The sequence below is a fragment of the Plasmodium coatneyi genome, chromosome 1 (genome assembly GCF_001680005.1).
Source record: "Plasmodium coatneyi strain Hackeri chromosome 1, complete sequence".
In the NCBI taxonomy this organism is placed as follows: domain Eukaryota; phylum Apicomplexa; class Aconoidasida; order Haemosporida; family Plasmodiidae; genus Plasmodium; species Plasmodium coatneyi.
The window spans coordinates 5838-28029 of NC_033556.1; the positions used below are offsets into that span (position 1 = coordinate 5838).

The following is a 22192-nucleotide window of genomic DNA, read 5'->3' on the forward strand; positions in this document are numbered from 1 at the left end:
ATTGATTTTTTATAAGGATATAATTAGTGAAATATATATGTACTCATACTTTTTATTTTAGTAACCATAGTACATTATACAAATAATATGTAATGTGTGCATAATATGCATATTATGCATGTTCACTTTTCTGCATAAAGAAAGGATAACATGCAGCGGCATCGTCGTTACCATTGTTAATGTTTATGAACACATTTCTATATATGTTATATTTATATTTTAGAACATTTTTCCTTTTACAAATTTGCACAAAGGGAATTGCATGGAGTATTTCTGCTAACCCTTTTCGTGATGGTTTATGAATATACATATCAAATTTTTTTTGTTCTTTCCCTTCCTCTAGCAATGAGCATACTGCACTATACTCAATTCTTCTTTCAGAGATAAATGATAATACATTATATACATATATGTATGAATTTATACATATATTAATATATACGTATATAATAATATGATTATCCCTTTTTTAAAAAAAGAATTTCAGTATTCAATATTTATTTAAGTTCCTCTATTTTTTGAAGAATGGTTACTTAAAAAAATTGTAATCACATACATATATGTACTGCAGTATATATACACAGGGTACTCATTTTTTCCCTAATTATACATATATATTGCTCCTATATTTGTTAAATGGAGCAATTTATATTTATAAAGTACACATGTAAAAGAGGGGAGGAGGAGGCTATAATATGTATAAATAAATTGTATTAATTTTCTGTGTACTGTAGGAAGAAAAAAGAATTTTATATGCACCCTTATAGAGTAGCACTTCCCCCTCTTTTTCCTTTAATTTAGTAATACTTTTCTTTCCTTGTAACGTACACCCACCCCTGTTTCCTTTCCCTTCTTCTTTCTTTTTTTTATCATCCAACAGTAATAATAATAATAATAATAATTTTTCGCCTCTTTTTCCTTTCTTCTTATTTATTATCTTCCAACAGTAATAATAAGTACCACCGTCCCCCCCACAAAAAAAGGTTCATCAAAGAAAAGAAGTTCCCATGATCACAAATGGTTTAGGAACCTAATAAATGAACCGAATTCATTTTAAAAATTTCATCCCTAGCCCCAAAATTGTTTAAAGAGCACATCTAAATGGAGTGCAAAAAATTATATTGGGAGCAATTCCCTATATTCCATTCATAGAACCTATAATAATGCATATTCCACATTCATAATATGCAAATATTAGAACAACACTAGAAAAAAATAGATGCAACACGAAATTATGTGCATATTGGTGGCTTGTTATTGTAGGAGGAGCATCATAACTTTAGCTATATGTTCCTAATGATATAGGAACATATATATATATATGCATGGGAAGGGACACACATTTATAGCACTGTTCACTATTAGAAGTGGTATATTCCAATACATTTAATAAATGTTGTAGCAGCAGTTCTGCGTAGAACAGTATTCCCCTTTGGGCCAAGTATTTATTCCTGTAGGAGCAATACACATTTCTCATAAGTACATAATTTTGTGCGCGGATAACATAATGGGGGGAGGGGATGATGTTCTCCCCCACTACAACATTCCTAAAAGGGAAGGGGGGCGGTTCCCCACCACTACAGCCTAGGAGGTTCTTACAACCTCCCAAAAGGTGGGGGTGTATGGGGGGTAGAGGGAAGGTAATGTTCCCCACCACTACAACCTCCCTCAAAAGGGGGGGATTTCACACCCTCCTAAAAGGGAGGGGGGGAACGATGTTCCCCGCCACTACAACCTTCCTAAAAAGGGGGGGGGGGTTAGAAATAGTAGCAATTTCCATTCTCATTCGGCATACCGCGGGCGGTTGTCCACTTCATTAGGGGTCCATTTCATAAAGGCTCTCTCTTCCACACATACATTTTTAATACATACATTTTTTTCACACATTTCTTTCTCATCCATTCCGTACGTCTACAGTTGGTTGCAGAAGTGCAGGGACACTCTACTACTACCTTATTTTAGGAAAAGTATGAATGTGGCAATACCATTTTAATGGTGTATCATAGTACTCATATATTCCAGAACAGGAGTGTAGGTATATGTACCTTTACTATTAGTAGGGTGTGTGTGGAGTTGTGTGATGTGTTTATGTTTGTGTGTATATTCACACTATTACTATATTGTTCATACAATGCTTGCTCTATTTCCTACATATATATATAATATTCATTGTAGTTACATGTATTGTATTCACAAATATTATATTCACACATACATATATATATATGTCTGCATACATATATATCTACATACACATATACCCCATATATATACACATATGTATGTGTATACATATATATATATATATGTAGATAAGTATATATACACATATATACATATAATGTATATAAACATATATATACATACTTCATATATGTACTATATATACATATGCATATATATATGTATATATATAATAAGGATGCATCACCATGATGCATGATACGCAGGTACTATTATTCAGTTCACATATTCAAATTGGACCGTTCATCACTTATAAAGGGGGAAACTATAAATGGAAAAGATCCACATACCCTGTATTTTGCATACCCTGCCCCTATATATTATTCACCATTCCATAAATTACAATGTATGACACAACATAAATAAAGGTAATAATGGTACTCAATGTACACATATATATATGCATTTATATAATGTATATGTATACATACATATATATATATATATATACATATGCCTATAAATATATGAAGTTAGTGCGTTCTTCATGTGGTGCTCCTACTAAAATTTTGGAAGAAAAAAAAAGAAAAGAAAAGGGAAAAAAAAAATAATTACTACGGTTTGCTAATATAATCCTATAAACGGAGAGAGTAAAAGTGTACTTTGTAGAAGATGTTATTATGCGTGCGCGCACATATATATTTCTTCCTTCCCCCCTATATATATAATTAATCCAATTCTCTTTAAATACATGTGGTTCTTATTTATTCCACATATATATATATATGTTCCCGCATCGTTCCACTATATATATATAATTTGCACAATTCCTTCCCCTCTATATAGAATTAATTTTGCTCTATTAATTAAGCTATTTACTTATACACACGAATAAAATGTATACCCTACACCTGGAGTGGAAATTCCTTTATATATATATAAATAAACTATACTACATATATGTGTGCATGTGTCAACAACTTCTTAATAAGCACCATTTAACTGAGAATGAACTATACAATAACAAGATGCATGTTAAAAATTCTTCTTCAGCTCAGGAAGAGAAAAAAGGAATTTACGCCTTCCCTTGCCTACTTCCTTCCTCCCTTCCCATATACATAACAAATAAGTCAAGTAAATAATAATAATTATAAAATATTCCACAACGAACAATCATCGTACACAATACAATATTGTAAGAATAAAATGTAAGAATAAAAAAGTATAAAGAAGGATGGTTTAAAGTGTATAGAAGGAAGGTGTAAGGAAGGAAGGTGTAAAGGAAGGAAGGCGTAAAGGAAGGAAGGCGTAAAGGAAGGAAGGTTTTAAGGTGTAAAGAAGGAACGTAAAAAGTAGGAACATGTATAAGAGAAAAAAAAAAAAAAAAAAAAAAAAAAATTTAATTTCTCCTCTTCCCTCCTCCCCATTATTATTATTTTATTCTATTTCATTTTACTTCCCCTTTGCGCCGTTGTTCCTTACATATATCTGGCTTTAACACATTATGTGCACATATGTAATGATTTTGATGCACATATGTATAATGTGTTATCTTTTATTGTAAATATGTAGCAGTGTATATATATATTAAAAGGGGAGGGGAGTGAAGAGCATAGATGTTTGGTATATGTATTCGTAGGAATAAAAATAAGGGCACTGTATTCTTACTTCCTCTTCCTGCATATATGAATAAACAATAATTTGAAGGTTAAAGTTCACTATAAGCGCAGAAGGAAATATATATATAAACTATGGTAAGAAATTGATACCATTCATTCCTTATGAGGAAATATATGAAGTAATGTGTATATAATATTCGCTTCATCATACAGTAGAAGGAATGTGAGCAGACATGTACAAATATATATTTTATTACTTGTATTTATAGGGTCCAAGTGTAGTTAAATTACCGTCAGAACAGGTGTACAGTAGATTCGACAGACCGGTAAGGTGTCGTATGGAAGTTAAGGGAACGGATTACAAAGGGCAAGTGGAAAATACGTTGGGGAGTGCACTACGGACGTACAGTACTAAGGATCAAAACTTGGCCGATAAAATTATAGGAAATTACTGTTATGCATGTGAAATAATGAAGAGCAGCTTCCAGAACGGTGAACACTGTCATTTCTTATACTACCGCATAGGTGCCTCCATGGGGGAGGAAGTAGAGAATGGTCGATTTCCGACTGTTATGGGAAGAATTTATGGAATACTGAAAAGATTCCAGTCCGCATGTACCTGCACTGATATATACCCTAACATCAGTTGGGACATTTTCAGGAGGAGGAAAATACTATTCGATTATGGTTATGACTATAATACTCTACAGAATAACCCGGACTGCCATCGTTATTCTTCTAGTCAAAATTATATTCAACACCTGAAGTATGCTCAAGAAGCATATAGGGACTTAATTAGTATGTGTGAGCATGATAAGACGGGCAGTTCATATTGTACAGATTTTAAAAAGGACGTTAAGGGGAAGGCCAAATATGTCCATCCTCAGGAATTAACATGCAAAGAAGTTACGAACCCTGGTTCTTCCGGTACCGGTTCCACGGGAAACCAGAACACGGGTAGTCCAAGACCAGGTTCTACGGGAACTTGGAACCCAGGTTCTTCTGGTACCGGTTCTACGGGAAACCAGAACACTGGTAGTCCAAGGCCAGGTTCCACTGGAACCTGGAATCCAGGTTCTTCTGGTACCGGTTCCGCAGCTGATTCTAGTAGTGTCGTACCTGCTGCTGTGTCTGGTGGAGTTGCTGCGATAGGATTACCTGTATTGGCATACTTTTTTTACAAGTATAAATCGCACCTCTTCCTTTCCTTCCTTAAGGGGAATAACTCCTCTTCTGGAGAAAGCAGAAGTAAAAGGTCCCTTGGCAGAGAATTTAACGAGCTCGATGATAACGACGACGACTACACCTCAGCAACGGAAGATTCATCTGAATATTCAATCCCATATACTTCACCATCATCCAGATGAAGACGGATGGGTTGTTAGGTGGGTGGTAGGTGGGTTCTTAGGTGAGTGGTAGGTGGAAGGAATGTAGTTAGGGGTGGTAGGTGGAAGGAATGTAGTTAGGGGTGGTAGGTGGAAGGAATGTAGTTAGGGGTGGTAGGTGGAAGGAATGTAGTTAGGGGTGGTAGGTGGAAGGAAGGTTGTTAGGGGTGGTAGGTGGAAGGAAGGTTGTTAGGTGGTGTGGTGGAAGGAAGGTTGTTAGGTGGTGTGGTGGAAGGAAGGTTGTTAGGTGGTGTGGTGGTAGGTGGGTTGTTAGGTGGTGTGGTGGTAGGTGGGTTGTTAGTTGGTGTGGTGGTAGGTGGGTTGTTAGTTGGTGTGGTGGTAGGTGGGTTGTTAGTTGGTGTGGTGGTAGGTGGGTTGTTAGGTGGGTTGTTAGGTGGATTGTTAGGTGGGTGGTAGGGTGGAAAGGATGTTGTTAGGGGTCGTAGGTGGAAGGTTGTTAGAGTGGAAAGAAGGAAGGAAGTATGCTTAGGGGAAGTGTGCAGATTTGCTTTTTAGGGTAAGGGGAAGGTTGCTCACTTTTTTCTTGAGAAGAAAAAATAAGAAAAGTAGAAAAAAAAATAAAAGAAGAAAAGAAGAAAAAAAAGGAAAAAAATAAAAAATAAAAAACAAAGAAAAGAAAAAAAAAAAAAAAGAAAAGGAAGGGAGGAAAGTGTGTAGGGGGGGGTGCCATTCTTGGGATAGGAGTAAGGTTCTTTTAGGGATGGTTGGTGGAAGGAAGGTTTTTAGGGTGGTAGAATGGAAGGTAAGTTTGTTAGCGGTGGAAGGTGATAAGTGTGCACGGGGGCGCACCAAGGGGTGGTAGGTGATAAATGTGCAGAGAGATGCACTTAGGTGTGATAGATATAAGGTGGTGTTAGTGTGGAAGGAAGGTGGTAAATGTTCAAGGAGATGCAGGTTTGAGTGTTAGAGGTCGAAGGAGGAAGGTTGCTCACTTTTTTTTTGATAAGAAAAAATAAAAAATGTAAAAAAAAAAATAAATGAAAAAAAGAAGAAAAAAAAAAAAAAAAAGGAAAAAAAATGAATAAAAGAAAAAAAAAAAAGGAAGGGAGGAATGTCTGCAGAAGGGTGCACCTAAGGAGGAGTGTTAGGGGTGAAAAGAAGGAAGGTCACTTCCTTTAGGGAGGAAAGAAGAAAAAAAGAAAAAAAAAAAAAAAAAAAGGAGGGGAGGGAAGTGTGTGTGTGGGGTGCATTTCTTAGGGGTAGGAGTAATATTCTGTTAGGGGTGGAAGAAAGGGTTGTTAGATTTTTATGGTTGGAAGGTGGAAGGAATGTTGTTAGGTGGTAGGGTCGTAAGTGTGCAGAGGGGTGCCATGGTTTAGGGTTCAGGGTTTGGATTTAGGGGTAGGAGTAAGGTTCTGTTAGGGGTGGAAAGAGGCCAAGTATGCTCACTCTTCCTCTTTTTGTAGAAAGCATAAAAGTAGCAGAGAAAAAAAAAAAAAAAAAGATTAAAGGAATAGAAAAAGAAGAAGGTGGCTAATTCCTTTGTTTTTTTCTTTAGAAAAAAAGTAAAAGTTTAGAAAGAGAAAAAAGAAGGTAGATAATTCCTTCCTTCTTTTTATTTTTAGAAAGAATACAATGTGCATAGGAAGGGTGGACGGAAGATTGTACGTTCCCTTGAGCAGAACAGCAGAACAATGTTCTATTAACATTGGGTCTCGCAAATAATAATAGTAATAATAGTATAAGTGTGTAGGAAGAAATATGGCGCCATCAGGTGGAGTAAAGTCCGCGGGAGGGGAAATGATAACCCAAGGGCAGTTTAGTTTCATGAGCAAATTATTGGAAAAATGGATTAGGACAAAGGGTCCCCTAGGGATAGAGAACATTGGAGTAAGGAACCTCAAAGATAGAGGTGGGAGTTGTAGGATGATTATGTATGAGTAATGAAATGAAGAGGAACTTAAACATGCAGTTTGAGCGTGAAAAATGTGTACATATATATGCGTTTTTTTTGTGGTAACTTATTATTGCAGGATCATGTTTGGAAGGATATGGAAATTATGTATAAAGATTTGAGAGAACGTCTGAAAAAAGATTCCCATGTAGAAATGAAGCTGTGTGAAGAAATCAACGATGGATTAGTGGACAATGTGACAATTAAAAAAGAACTATGTAAGGCTCTACTAAGGATTATTTATTTTATAAATGGAATTAAGTTACCTGAGAAAAAAGATATAGGGGATCCAACGGAGGAACATATAAATGAAGTAGATTTGCACTTGCGCTGTTTAGTTGGGAAGGTAATGCTGGCAAAATTATTTGGGCACCATTGTAGAATAGAGGAAGTTGCGGAATATGTGCTAGGCGTCATGAAGGATAAAAAGAGGACACCTGGAGTGGAGAAAAAATATGAGAAATGTAAGTCAATGGAATTTCAGGGAATTAGTATAGGCCAGAAATTAGTTGGTAAGAAAATAGAAGAGTGGGTTAAGGATATTAAGGAGAAAGATGATAAAATAGGGAAGAAAATATTGAAGTATAATAAGTGCGTAACGAATAACGTTCTGCCTGGAGAAGGGGAATCCAAAGAAATGAAGGGTGGGGAGCATTTTTATAAACTATTAGGTATAAATAATAAGGACGATCTTGAAAAATTAGCCGATACAAGCAAAAGTTTATCAAAAGACGGAGTGAACAAAGTATTAAATACAGTAGCTGAAAAAACAAAGAAAAGGACAGCAAAGTACCAATGTCCCGATGGAAACATTGTAGAAGGGGATGACGATGAGGAAAGTAAGCAATCATTGTTTTACATTTAATAAGTAACAAATGCACATATACATATTCTGTACTTTTTCTTCCTTCCTTATATGAGTGAAAAGCATGGATGGAAAGTGCAGCATATATTTATATATAATGTACACTCCTTCTCCAGTCCTTCTTGAGGAATGGTTTACAAGATTTACCAGAGAAGTAACGCCTGATGATAGTAACAAATATCGTGAGTTTGAAATGATGGAAGCACTATGTACTGGGGACAAGGAGACATCCGGAATAGATTTGAAGCCATACGAAGGCTTCTGTAAAATTATGATAAGGAATATACTTATGGTAACAGATAAGAGAAATCAATATGAAAATGGAGAGACAAATTGTCAGAGAACAGTGAAAAATATTCCTGTATGTGATTTATTAAAAGTATGGATGTGGTATTTGGTATGGTTCTGTGTACCGGAATCAGTTATAAAATATTTCCTTGACGCTGTGAAACAGGTGAAGACGGAAGGATTTGATCCACAGAAGAACTATGCGGAATGTACTTATGATGCTGTACTTAACATTCCTGACGAGAAAGTAAAGATTATCCTACCTGAGGTGCAACAAATATTGCTCTCAAGTATGTTATATCATAAGATTGGTGCAGAAACTAGCGAGAAAGAATGGTGCTTAGAGGGTAAAGAAAAGTACCAGGACAATAGACTAGCACCTCCAACAGAAGTAGGGGGCTCAGAAATGGGAGGAAATGACAAAATAAGGAGTGGTGACAGTAACTTACAGGACCTGCAAGGAATTCTTCAGCAACTTGATAAAGCATTAAAAGAGGAAAAAGATGAAGAGGCAGAGAAGTTAAAGGAATTAGAAGAAACCGTTCAGGATGCCATACCAGCTCGACGTCCTCCTCCACGACCATCAGAAGAACATCCTACCAAAGTTCCTGAAGCACCAAAAGAGGTCGTTCCTGAGAAAAAAGTTCCTGGGGAGGAAGATGTTCGTAAGGAGGAAGCAGAGTCAGAAGCAGCGTCGGGAGACGGCACTGAACAAACGACCTCAGGTAAGGACACATACACTCTCTTCACAGGAACTGGACACTGTTACCTTTATTTTCATTAACTACTACAGTATACCTCTTCTTGATGGGGTCGGTCACATTCACTTCCACGATAAACGCCACTGCCACTGACATTATTCAAATTACTAAATCTGGCATATGCACACCCTCCTATGATCACACTGAAACTAACGTTCCCTTATTATTATTTTACGCAATTCTTAGAAGCACAGGTCCCTGAGGTACCGCCCTCTGAGGAACCACGCCCACAAGAAACACAGGACAAAAGTGAAGAAACAGTAACCGAAAAAGTTAAAACAACTCTTCATGAGGACGACCACCAGGATCCCTCTCCCTCCAATCCCAGTTCTTCTGTTTTAGGTGGTGGTGCTGCTGCTCCAATTACCCCTACTGCTGCCGCACGCACTAACAAGATTGACCTCCCTACCTCATACCTTCCTTTAATTCCATCGGTAACTGGTATCCTTGTTATGAGTTATCTCCTTTGGAAGGTAAAAACAGAAATAAAAATAAAATAAAATTAATATTAGAAGAAAAGAAGAAGGGGAAAAAAAAAAATAAATAAAGATGAATGCATGAGTGGGTAAAGGTTTGTGTAGAATTTCGCATTTTAGGGGTGTTTGTGTAGGATTTCGCGTTTTACACTTGGGTTTGAAATAGTAATTAGTGTTGCGAGGACAACATTTCGCATCCCTATTAAAGAAACATTTTTTTCCCTTTTTTTTTTTTTTTTTTTGCAGTATTTTGGAATGCTTGGTAAAGCAAGAAAGCGTTACAGAAGAGCACATCAACTACGTGGTCCAATTCCCTTAGAACAGCAGATTGTTGACCATTTGGACGAAGATGGTCCACATGCATATACCTTACTAAAGGAACGAAAACCAAGATCTTTTGCAACGGGAGGAATGAAGAGATCAAAAGGACTTGTTGGTCGCCGTGCTGGTCACCGCATGATTATTGATATTCATTTAGAAGTCTTAGAAGAATGTCAAAAAGGCGATCTGCATTCCACGAAGAAAGACTTTTTTGAAATTTTGGTTCAAGAATTCATGGGAAGCGAATTCATGAAATCAGAGTTTATAAAAGAGGAAAATGCTCCTACGGAAGATGTTCCTAAGGAACAGGTTCAAGGTTCAGATTCATTTTCCGGGTTTAGGGTGTAGTAAATAGTTTTTTTTTTTTTTGGGGGTTTTTTTTGTTTTGTGTGAATGTGTTTACGTGTTCATGTGTAATTCATAATAAACCGCGAAAAAAAAAATTTTCACATCATTCCTATTTGTTTGCAACTTTTTAATTTAAGATTCAAAATGTTATATTTTTTGGGGTATTATTTTTTTTACGTTAATAATTCTTTTTTTTTCTTTAAATATTTTTTTGAAAAAGTTGGCAGCTTATTTTTTTTTTTTTTTTTTCCGCGCCCCGCTTGGGAGTATTCTTTCCTAAAGCAGGGTCATTCATATATCCAAATGTTGGAAAAAAAGGAATGAAATATGAAGAAAAGAAAAGGAAGAAAAAAGAAAAGAAAGGATAAAGAAACGAAGAAAAAAGAAGGAGAAGGAAAAAGAAACGAAGGAAGAATGGTCATTTTTGCTTATTTCCATACACACACTGCATATAAGCTCTATAATGGTCATTTATTCTTCCTCTGATGGGGGATGGGAAGGAAGAACATTGCCCTTCCTTCCTTTCCCCTTCCCTTCTTTCAGGTGTTACATGTTTTGATAACCTATATTCTGACGACCTGGTGCATTATTTGTTCTCCGAGTAGACTGTCTTATGGACGGTGTAGTGTACACGCCAGAGCGCACTGTGGAATTTTCGGCTATATCCGTTGGACCTATTGTGGAAGTGTCCGTTGAATCATGTGTTGAGCTGTTCTCTGTGAACGTATCAGGGTTTCTTGCGGTAGACCTTTTCATTCTGCTTTTTCCATTAGAATTGTTACCAAACCAAGGGGCTAGAAGTTTATACTGAGAAGGAAGGGAGGTTGTTACGGTGATGGTAGGTGCAAAGGAAGGTTGTTACGGGTGGAAGAATTATATTGCTAGGTTCTTGGTGGAAAAAAGGTTGTTAGGTGCTTGATGGTAGGTGGGTTTTTAGGGGTGAAAAGAAGGTTGTTCGGGGTGGCAGGTCGGTTGTTAGGGGGTGGAGGGCAAGTTTGTTAGGTGGTAGATGGAAGGAAGGTTGTGTTAGGTGGGTTGTTAGGGCTCGTTGATGGAAGGAAGGAAGGTTGTTAGGGGTGTTAGAAGGAATGTTGTGTTAGGGGTGAAGCGAAGGAAGTTTGTTGGGCATGTTTGGTGGAAGGAAGATTGTTAGGTGGTAGTGTGGTAGGAAGGTGATGTTACGGCTGGAAAGGGAGGTTGTTAGGTGGTAGGGTGGGAGGAATATTAAGAATATTGTTAAATATTTCAATTTTTTTTATTTTTTAAAATTTTGAAAGTTTGAAATTCTTGGATGCTTACTTTATATAATAAGAAAGGGGCACCTATGGTTGCTAAGGTGCCAAATATGGAGGAAAGGGCCGTGGTGGTGGTGGAAGGAGGGTTGTTAGGGTGGGTCGAAGAGGATATTTGTAGTTCTTGGTCCGCAGAGGGACATTCCGTAACTTTTTCTTCTGCAGCTGGTGGTTTGCATTGCAATTCTGATAATTTCTCCTGAATTGCTGTTTTCTGCTTTGTCCAAATATTTCTACAGTAATCATCATTGGGTTTGTCTGTACAGTGGTGTTCCACTTTTTTATGTGATTCTGAAATGCCTTGAACATAATCCGTATATTGCTGATTACATTCAGTCCTACGTTGTCTTGTACGAGTATATATGGTGTCATAGTTATAGAGGAAGTCATATACTGCTTTCATTTCATTGAAAATGATTTGGTCAATATTGCCAGGGCAAATAAGTCTACATCCCTTACTTACATATTCTTGCTGCACTATTGAACAAATAATATTTAGGAGGCCGCTAAATTTATGACCTGTAAGACTCTTAGATAATTTTTCCCCAATCCAATAGTACAGAAAATGACAGCGAACACTACCAAATAAGTTGTTCTCCCAATTATACATTTTGTCCACATAGCATGCCGCTTTTTTAATATTATCCAAATAATTTTCAATATCCTTATTTGTCGCTTTAAGGTTCTCTATATTTTGCGCGATGCCATTTTTGCAATCGTCCCCGTTCCCTTCAAATGGAGCATAGAAATAGGTCCATGAATTTAATTGCTTTGAAAGTTGTTCCTGCAAATATATAGTTGTTGGCAAGAGAGAGTGGAATACATAAATATGTGTATTTCCAACGAGTTTATCTACATGCTTTTTATTTCATTCATTTTGTGTGTGTGTATTATTGCATAGAGAATAATGTGTATATTATAAATACATCATTATTTATATTGATGAAAAGGAAGAAAGGAAAGGAAGGAATGGTCTAAGCAAGAAAGGAAGTCTAAGAAAGAGGAAGGAAAGGAAAGAAAGGGGGACTAAGTAGGAGTGAAGGAAAGGGTCTAAGAAAGGAGGGTCTAAGGAAGGAGGGTCTGAGGAAGGAAGGACTAACCTTTAATGGTGTTGACATTGTTTATACACACTTCTTTATGTAATGAACTTTTTCTTTCCTCTCTCTTCTTTTAAAAAAGAAGGTGGTTGTTGTGTTGTTGTTGTTCTTCACACAATTATGCACTTTGTAGAAAGAGGAAGTGTAAAAGGGAAGGAAGTGTATATGTATTTATTTGTATGCAAAATTTTCTCTTTTTGTTTAGTTTCTTCCCTAGGATGATCATATGATGATGACATTGTATGATTGGATTGTAAGGGTGTGTAATTTTTATTTTTCTTTGTTCATTCATAATGTATATATTTCATTCAATTTTCGGACGGTAGCGGTAACCTACTATAAATATAAATATATATATATGTGCATCAAAATCATTACATATGTGTGCATATGAGTATAGTTAAAGCCAGAAATATATACTGGAACAACTAAGCAAAGGGCCCCAAATGAAATAAGAATAACAGAAAGAGAGAGTTAAAATTACCATATGTTCCCTACCTGTACGCCATATTATCGCATGTTAGGTAATAGTTCGAAACATTATATTGCACTCCTTACTAAGCATCCCCCCTTTTTCTATTATGTTCATATATGGAGGGAGGTGCAAATTCCTTCTTTTTTTTCCTCCTCTTGAGCACAAAAAAATTGAGCTCCTTGCTATTATTGTATATTTTATTATAATTCAAAAAGAGGGATTATTAAAAAATATTTGTTAACTCATGTGTAGTATAACTACTGTGCAATATAACTCATGTGTAGTATAACTAATATGTGTGAAACGTACCTTCCTTTCCCCCCTTCTTTTTGGAATGTGTGTACATTTATTTATCCATATTTATTAGTGCATATTTATTCAAAAGTAGCTCAAAATTTTATTTTTTATTTTTTCTTTTGGGCAGAGCGAATGAATTAACTATATACCTACCTACATATATAAGAAAGATAGAACTGCGTAACTTATTTTTTGAATAGAAAGGTTTACATACTTTTTCCGCAATAATAATAGTGCTCTTTTCCTTCATTTCTTTCATTTCCTTCCTATTCCTTCTTTCCTCATTCCTGCTTCCTTTCTTTCTTATTCCTTCTTTCCTTCTTTTTCCTTCTTATTCCTTCTTTCCTTCTCTTTCCTTTTCTTACCTTCTTTCTTTCCTTAATAGAATGCACTTTTCTTCTCTAGGAGTGAAAGACACTGCCCTTTAAGTAGGGAAAAAAGAAGAAAGAGAACGTCCCCCTCTTTAGAGAAAACATTCAAAAAACAAGAACAAAGAAACAAGAGAGAAAGAGGCAATATGTCCCAAATGGAAGATGTTGTGTGTGCGTCTGCATACACAATAAAATGACACAAAAACGATGCAAATTACATCTCTGTGCGAAAAAATTTTTCTTCCCTTTTCCACTGACCTTCTGTGTGTGATCCCATTTGTTAAAACCTCCCTGTGTGGGAGAAGGCTTATTGTCTGATTCACCTGCATATTTCCCCATCAAATCTATGCACCGCAAATCTTGTCAAAGGACCGCAGCGAGGAGAAGGAGCAGGTGGACCTATTCCCGTAACCGTATACTTCAATAACATATACTGACACAGTAGATATTGTCATGGTAGATAATGTCATAGTATATGTTGTCATAGTAGATATTGTCATAGTAGAGGTTGCCACTTAGTGGAGGTTGCCACTTAGTGGAGGTTGCCACTTAGTGGAGGTTGTCACTTAGTGGAGGTTGTCACTTAGTGGAGGTTGTTACACTTAGTGGAGGTTGTTACACTTAGTGGAGGTTGTCTTAACAGCTAATGTGATAACGCGCCTATTGTGTTAACAGGAGCTGCCAAAACAGATGCTACGAGAAGAGGTGCTTTCTAGAAGAGGTTGTTCCCTTCCACCCTACAACGGACCTAACAACCTTCCTTCCACCAGGGGGCATAAATTACCCCATCATACATACCACTTTTTCCCATGCTTCTTCTTCTTCCTACATTATTGTTCCTTCCCTGTAGTCTGTACGAAATAACAAACATCATCTCCCCCTTCCTGTTTTGTTTCGACCACCCCCTCCCCAAATGAATATGTAACTAGTAAGTGATGTTCCATTCTCCCTTCCCTCACCACCAACTGCTATGATCTGCAATATTATAAATACATTACCCCCTCCCTTAAGAATAATTATGCAAATGTGCCCCCCAAAAAAAAAATTATCATCCTTCCCTTCCTTCACTTTCCCTGTCCCACTTAATTTCATTCAATATTATTTCACTATTTTTTCCCGTCTATCCAATATAATTCATTCCTTCTGCTCTTAAATGAAGTCACAATTTTTAAAGGAATATATTTGTTGAACAACATAGAATATATATGTTAATTTTATAGAAAATGCATAAATCCGCAAACTGGAGAAAAATCCGCAAAGTGAATAATTATAATAATAATTCGGTTGCATATAGTTAAAAGGGAAAAAAAATAAGTGGTTCTATAAAAAAAAATTTTTTTATTTGCCCATACTTTACATAATAATACGTTCTCCATTTGGCCAAAACCATATATATTTTTACCTTAAGGTGAAAATTCAAATACTTAAATCCAAAAGGGGGGTATTCTCTATACATCTATATGAATGTATAGAGGAAGAGATCTAATTTAGGCTCCTTTTTTTTTCACCATTATATCTACGTTGAAAGAAATAAAATTTTTGAGCACAAAAAATATACAATTTTCATGCTCAAAATATGTGAGCATAATTCGCTCCACATTTATAACACCGTCAGATGTGCGACATATAATTGGGTAGTGTGGGTTATTTTATTTTTTTTTTTCCTTCGCTCTCGCTCTATATATATAGAAAAAAAAAGAATGCGAACCATTTCTTTAACTTAATTTTTTTTGTAATAATACAAAATGTAATTAAAATGAACTACTTTTTCTAATTGAGATATATTCCATTTTATATATTTTATATTGTACGTTGTAATAATAAATTCTTTTTTCATTTTATTTTAGATTTACACACTCATAAAGAGAATAACTAATCGCATATGCGCCCAAACAACTTCACAAACGCTTTCTATTACAAAAAAAAGAGAAGAAAGAAAAAAATACACACTTTTACTTTCTAAAGTTATCCATCATTCTAAAGAACAGAGGAAAAGGATTAAAAAAAAAAAAAAAAAAATCAACAAAATGATATTCTCCGCAAAATACTTCCTATTCATCTTGATACTTTGCTTCTGGCACTATAGCAGCTATGTATGTCAATTACTATTACATTTTAAAAATTTGTGCATAATCATTATTAGGGTTCATTTTTTTTTTGTTTCTGTGCAGAAAATAGAAAAAAAAAAATAATAAAATATAAGAGAAGGAGTGAAGAAACAGCTCAAAAATAGTATACATAATACACATACATATATATGTACATATTATATATGAATAAACAACTCTCCATAATGTACTTATCATAAGAATAGAATAAAAAAAGAATGTTTAAGGAAGAAAAAAAAAAAAAGGAGCAAGGAGAAAAAAGGAAAAAAAGGAAAGGGGGAGGGAGAAGAACAATTATTATAACTATTGAAAACAATTATAAACATTGCAAAGAAGAGAGGGGGTGAAGGAAGGAAATGTTGTACGTCCTTATATGCAGAATACATAATAGTAGTAGAAAGAAGAACGATATGTAAATAATGGTGGAAAACATTCTATATGATTATACACAGAATGTGCACAATGTGCAAAAAACTAGAATACATGAATAGAAAGAATGCATACACAAAATTTCAACCTCCTCCTTTATTATTCCGCTATTTCCTCAAATGTGCGCTCCATTTACTACATATTGAACATTATAAACATAAAGAGGGTGGTAAGTAGTCCTCATATATGAACTGTATACTACCTATATGTTCACAATTTTTTAATTAACCACCCTTTCAAATAACAATGAAGTCCAAACATTCCAAACGAACACAATTACGAACACAATCCCACATACAATAATAGCAACATCCCACATACAATAGTACAACAATCCCACGTACAATAATACAACAATCCCACATACAATAGTACAACAATACAACGTACAACGTGTACAATCCCATGTACAATGAACTACAAATTACAATAACATAACACAAACATAAAGAAAAAGTACATATATTACAACAACTCTGCGATTTTTCATTTCCTTCAGTTTTCTTCCCCTGCTACTGTAGCAAAGTTTTTCTTACATTTCTTGCTTCCATTATATATGTATATATAATAATTAGGTATATATATAACATGTGTTATGGTTGCTACTGTAAAAAAATTGGAACAATGTATGTACACGTTATTGATAAATATGGATTTAATATATATTTATAATCATAGAGGGAAATTAGAATTCTTGTACTACCCTTCCTAAGTATTTAAACATTCCTTAGAATATATTATATACTCAATCGAACGAACACGCGCCCACGCACGATCACATATATCAAACCATGTCAGAAACCGCACCAGTAGCACCAGCGTTACCTCAACTTCCGGTAAAAAAAAGAAAAGGGGGGGGGGGGGGTGTAAAGAAATCACAGTTCCTCTTCTTCCTCCTATTCTTCTTCTTCTTTTCTTCATTCTTCTTCTTCTTCCCTATGCAGAATAGACAATAATATATATATTATGTGCACATATAGCACTTTATTCATAATATGATGGTAGTATATAAATGCATGGAAGAACCCATTTCTATATATTCCATCTTCCCGTTTATTACATACTTATAGAAAGGATGCTTGGAACAATTACCTTCCTATAAAATGCGCGAAGAATTAAGTGGTGCCATTGACCAGAAAAAATGTAAAACCGGCACAGATGCAGTGAAAATTGAACTCACGCGTATATTGACTGAATATAGCAGTTTCGGGAGCTATGAGGACCTAGTTATGCACGCTTATTGCCTTGCATCACAGAAGAAAGGAGAAAATCAGCACGAGTCGTCCAATGGTATGGACTACTGCACTTCCCTCTATTATTGGATAGGGAAGGAGCTATTCGCTTCTTCTAACAAACGTGACCAATTTTCCACCGGTATGAAAAGCGTCTACGAGCAACTGAAAAAACTGAACGCACCAGGAGTTAATAACAACTGTGATGTAATGTACAAGAATGACAACATCCCTTGGGACATTTTCACCAAAATGAAATCTTTATATGAATACTTTCAAGACTACACACATATAGAATCGAACATTCCGCAGATTGGAACTTCGGGTTTTAACTGTACTAAGGAAGAATATTCCAGCTACCTAACCACCACTGTTGATGCATACGATCAAATGAAGAAACATTGTTCAAACAGTGCAAATTCTGGTTCAATATGGTGTACTGAATTCAATAGATGGTTCCACCAGCAGGGGGAAGATGTTGCTCCTAGCACCAACCCCATTCTATCACCATCCGAATTGAAGTGCAAATTAAAATACACCTCAGATTGTCCAACCAACAACAACATCCCCGCCGCTGTGTCCGGTACATTGGCCACTACAGTGGGAGCTGCATTCATTTCCCTCTTATTCTATAAAGTGAATAAAAATTACAATAGAGCTATATATATAACATATACATACATGCCCATATACATATATATATACATTTTGTACACATGTATACATACATGAATATATATATATCTACATATATATACTGATATATATGTATGCGCATATATATATGTATAATACAAACTTCTGCCCTCCCCTGCCCCTTCACCCTCCTCTTTTCCTTTAACAATTTTTAGTATAATCTTTTACCTTCTTGGTTTGGTAACCACTTTGGGAATAGCAGTAGCGTAGGCACGCACAGAAGAAACAGGAGATCCGTCGAACGCAACTTCGATACGCTTACGGAATACACCTCAACAGAGAACGGTTCAACGATAAGTTCTACAACAGATGCATCTACCATCTATAATGAGAGACCACGACGTGTTGGAAGAAGGACAAATAGTAAACAACAACAACAAAGGCAAAGGAACATTAGTTATGGTCCCATTTAACACATCACATAGTATATGTAACACCGTCCTTGTGCAACACACGCATCAGAAGAATAATGTTCCATTTTACCCCCTGGAAAGGGGCACATAAATGATCGCGCTGTGGTTATATACAGTCTAAATAACAGAAGGAACCCCCCTTTTTTTTTTTTTTTCGTTTGTTAATTCTTTTTCTTCTTTCTTTTCTTTAACCCTTTCTTTTTTTTTACTTTTTCCTTTTTTTTCTTTTTCCTTTTCCTTCTCGTTTTCTTTTTTTTTCCTTTCCTTTTTTATTTTTTCTTTTTTAAATTTTTCCTATTATATTTTTTTTTGCGTACGCTTCCTTTCTACTTCCGCACTTGCTCGTGCTTGCATTGTGTGAAAAAACGACGAACACACAGTTAAAATGAAAACTGTAAAATGAAAACTACGTAAAATGTGAACAAAGTTAAATGAAAAACTGTAAAAAATGTGCAAACTGTATAAAATATAAACACAGTTAAAATGAAAACTGTCAAAATGGAAACGGTAAAATGTGAACACACAGTTAAAATGAAAACTATAAAACGGAAGCTGTAAAATGTGGACACCGTTAAAATGAAAACTGTAGAAAATGTGAACAGACAGTTAAAATGGAAACTGTGTAAAATGTGAACAGACAGTTAAAATGGAAACTGTGTAAAAATGTGAACAGACAGTTAAAATGAAAACTGTGTAAAAATGTAAACAGACAGTTAAAATGAAAACTATGTAAAAATGTGAACAGAGTTAAAATGAAAAACTGTAAAAAATGTGGAAACTGTATAAAATGTGAACACAGTTAAAAATGAAAACTGTAAAAACGACGAACGCAGTTCAAATGAAAGCTGGTAAAATACGAAACAATAAATTAGCCACCGTGAAGCAGAACAGTGCAAAATCGATTTACCTTTTTGCGGTCGCTGCTATCGAAAAATGTGCAACATGCAGCAGCGAGCGCGCGCAAAGCCAAATTACACGGCGTAAAATATTACAAAAAAAAAACAACAAAAAAAAGGAAAAAAAAAAAACAATAAAATTGATGTTGAAAAAAAGAAAAAATTAAAAATTCAACTAACAAAAGAACAAAATTGAAAACAAAAAAAAATTTATTAGTCAAAAATAGCTAATGTACAAATTAAGCCCCGCATAATTACGCGGAGTTTGAGATCACCTTCTTTGAAAATATTTCTTGTCATTTTTTTTTTTTTGCTTCATTCTTTTACACTTCAATTTTTTTTTCAATTCTTTTTCTTTGTTACACTTCAGAATTTTTGTAATGCTCTTCTTATACTTGATACTTTTATCGCAGATAATTCACCTAACACTTGCAAGTCCTTGTATAGTTTTGGGGAAGGAAGGATACTATTATGCTATAGTAACCCATATTATTCCTTCTTTTTTCTTCCCTTATTTTTATTCTTTCAGACACTGTGTATAGCATATTTTCTGTGGCATTGCACTCAGATGTACAAGTTACTGTACTTCCCCCCAGGGAAACTTTACATACGGCCGTAGCTTATATTCGTTCTTTTTGGTTGTTGCGATCTATTATTTGTTCTTGCTCTTTCTTTTCTGGTTGTGGTAGATGATGATGGTGCATCATATTCTGATGAACCAAGTGTTGAATTCCCTTCCGTAGAATATACTGTTCCATATTCTGTAGAAGAATCATTCTCTGTTAGAGTGTCGTCGTCAAAGTTGTGACGTCCAGTGGATCTTTTTCCTCTTCCACTTCTTGCTTTATTGCTTTTTCCAAAGAAGGTGTTTTTTATTCCAGGAGGTAGGAGATTGTACTAATAAAGGAAAGGAGAATGTAAAAATATGTATTATACATATATATATGTATGTACTACATATGTATATATTTATATATGTATATCTTTGTACTTATACCCTATATGCAAGGAAAGCAACAGTTGGTAATCCCACGAATGCAAGTCCAGCAGAAGGGATAGCTATAGCGGGGGTGTTGATTTCACGGGAGGATGATGATTTTGACCTGGGTTCAGGGTTTCTCCCCTGTGATCCAACTTTTACCCCCTGATCCTGTAGTTCATGCTTCTCGGTATCTTTCAGTTCACAATTTAACTCTAATTTCTTCTTACTGCTATATTGTGTATACCAGTCTTTAAAATTTATATACCAACTTTCATCTGTACTATCTGTATATTTTTGACGTATAACTTCATAGGCATTTTGTGCTTCTCGTAAATATTCCTGATATGCTGCAGGGCAAGGTGTTTCCCCTTCACCTCTAGACGCATTACATATAAAAGTTTCGTCCTTCTTGTAATCGAATAATTTCTTCAGTTTCCTAAAAATATCAGGGTCTGTACTAGGTTTTGCAGGTGCACATTCATATTCATCTTCATTATCCACTATTTTATTATGATAGGCAACTATAGTTTTCTGAAACTTCGTGCTACTTAATTTTTCGGATAATATTTTACCTACCCAGAAATAAAGAGCAAAACAGTAATCTTCCTTCGTATTTTTGGTAACCATAGCATTGTCCATTTTAGATACGTAACATAAGGCTTTTCTAATTTTATCTATGTCCTCTCTAATTTCTTCATATGGTTGCACTTTCTCCATTACCTCCTGAATGTGCTTTTCACCATTGCAATTTGTAACTCCATGGTGTCCTGTACTCCCAATTAGTTTATTATATATTTCCCTTGAGGGTAATGCATTCAAATCTTCCTCCTACAAAAGTAATGAGTGGAAATATATATGTATGTACATTATATTACATTTTCACATTTTTATACATTATATGCAACATATTCAGCTTATAATTCCCCTTTTTATTCGCACTTACCACCATTTCCCTTAAACTTCGCTGATTCCCTGTGTTCTGTTTACAACGTTCTGTACATTGTGTACTTATCTTAATATTTGCTTTTAGTCTATCCTACTAGTTCTGGAAAGTTAGGCAAAATTATTCCTCAATTCCTCACACATCCCTATAAACATACGATAAACTTATGTATACTAAGTTCCTAATCCCTTCTCTCACACACACTTAAAAAGTATTCAAACCATCCCTTCTCTTTCCTTCCTCCTGCTTAGACCTCCTTTCTTCCTAAGGATATATTCCCCTTCCTTCTCTTCAAGGATTACAAATTTCTTTCTAAAACTTGAATTGCACAAAATTCATATATTATTTATATGTATTATTTACGTAAAGCACTATTCACTGAGTACGGGAGGAGGAGAAGGATGATAGTGATGATCCTAAGATTATAGGTTGAGAAGGAATAGCGCATGTGCTCTGCTGTGGCGTGGTGTGTTCTTTATTTATTTTTTCCTCCTCTCTTACACATTCAGATTCTGCAAGAGTACCTTTATTTTTTTTTCACACTATTCCTTACTATTTCTTATTTGTTCCTTCATTTTTCCTTAAAATGTAATTTTTTCCCTTTTTCCCTTAATATGTAAGTTGTCCCTTTTCAAAATATAATTCCCCTCCTCCTTCTAACATACATCTTTTTCCTTTAAAATGTAATTTTCCCTTAAAGTGAAAATTTTGAATTATGCTATTTTGGATTCGAGGAAAAATGTGTTCTACACTTAGAGTTCTTATTAAAAATTATTTATACAATGCATACACTTCATTC

The 22192-nt window shown here is 35.2% G+C and overlaps 3 protein-coding genes across 3 annotated transcripts; 1 reads left to right on the forward strand and 2 right to left on the reverse strand.

Moving 5' to 3' along the window:
* Positions 1 to 8065: 8065 nt before the first annotated feature.
* On the forward strand, positions 8066 to 10162 carry PCOAH_00000030 (SICA antigen; the record flags this gene model as incomplete). Its single annotated transcript, XM_020056826.1, has 3 exons — positions 8066 to 8981; positions 9204 to 9490; positions 9740 to 10162. The coding sequence occupies 3 exons, from the start codon at positions 8066 to 8068 to the stop codon at positions 10160 to 10162; spliced, it is 1626 nt and encodes a 541-aa protein (XP_019912525.1).
* A 546-nt stretch (positions 10163 to 10708) lies between these two features.
* On the reverse strand, positions 10709 to 12572 carry PCOAH_00000040 (KIR protein; the record flags this gene model as incomplete). The annotated part of the gene is made up of 3 exons (XM_020056827.1): positions 10709 to 10969; positions 11462 to 12238; positions 12555 to 12572. 3 exons carry the CDS (start codon positions 12570 to 12572, stop codon positions 10709 to 10711), a joined length of 1056 nt encoding a protein of 351 aa, XP_019912563.1.
* A 7499-nt stretch (positions 12573 to 20071) lies between these two features.
* Positions 20072 to 21399, reverse strand: PCOAH_00000050 (KIR protein; the record flags this gene model as incomplete). The annotated part of the gene is made up of 3 exons (XM_020056828.1): positions 20072 to 20365; positions 20466 to 21278; positions 21394 to 21399. 3 exons carry the CDS (start codon positions 21397 to 21399, stop codon positions 20072 to 20074), a joined length of 1113 nt encoding a protein of 370 aa, XP_019912591.1.
* Between the last annotated feature and the right edge of the window lie 793 nt (positions 21400 to 22192).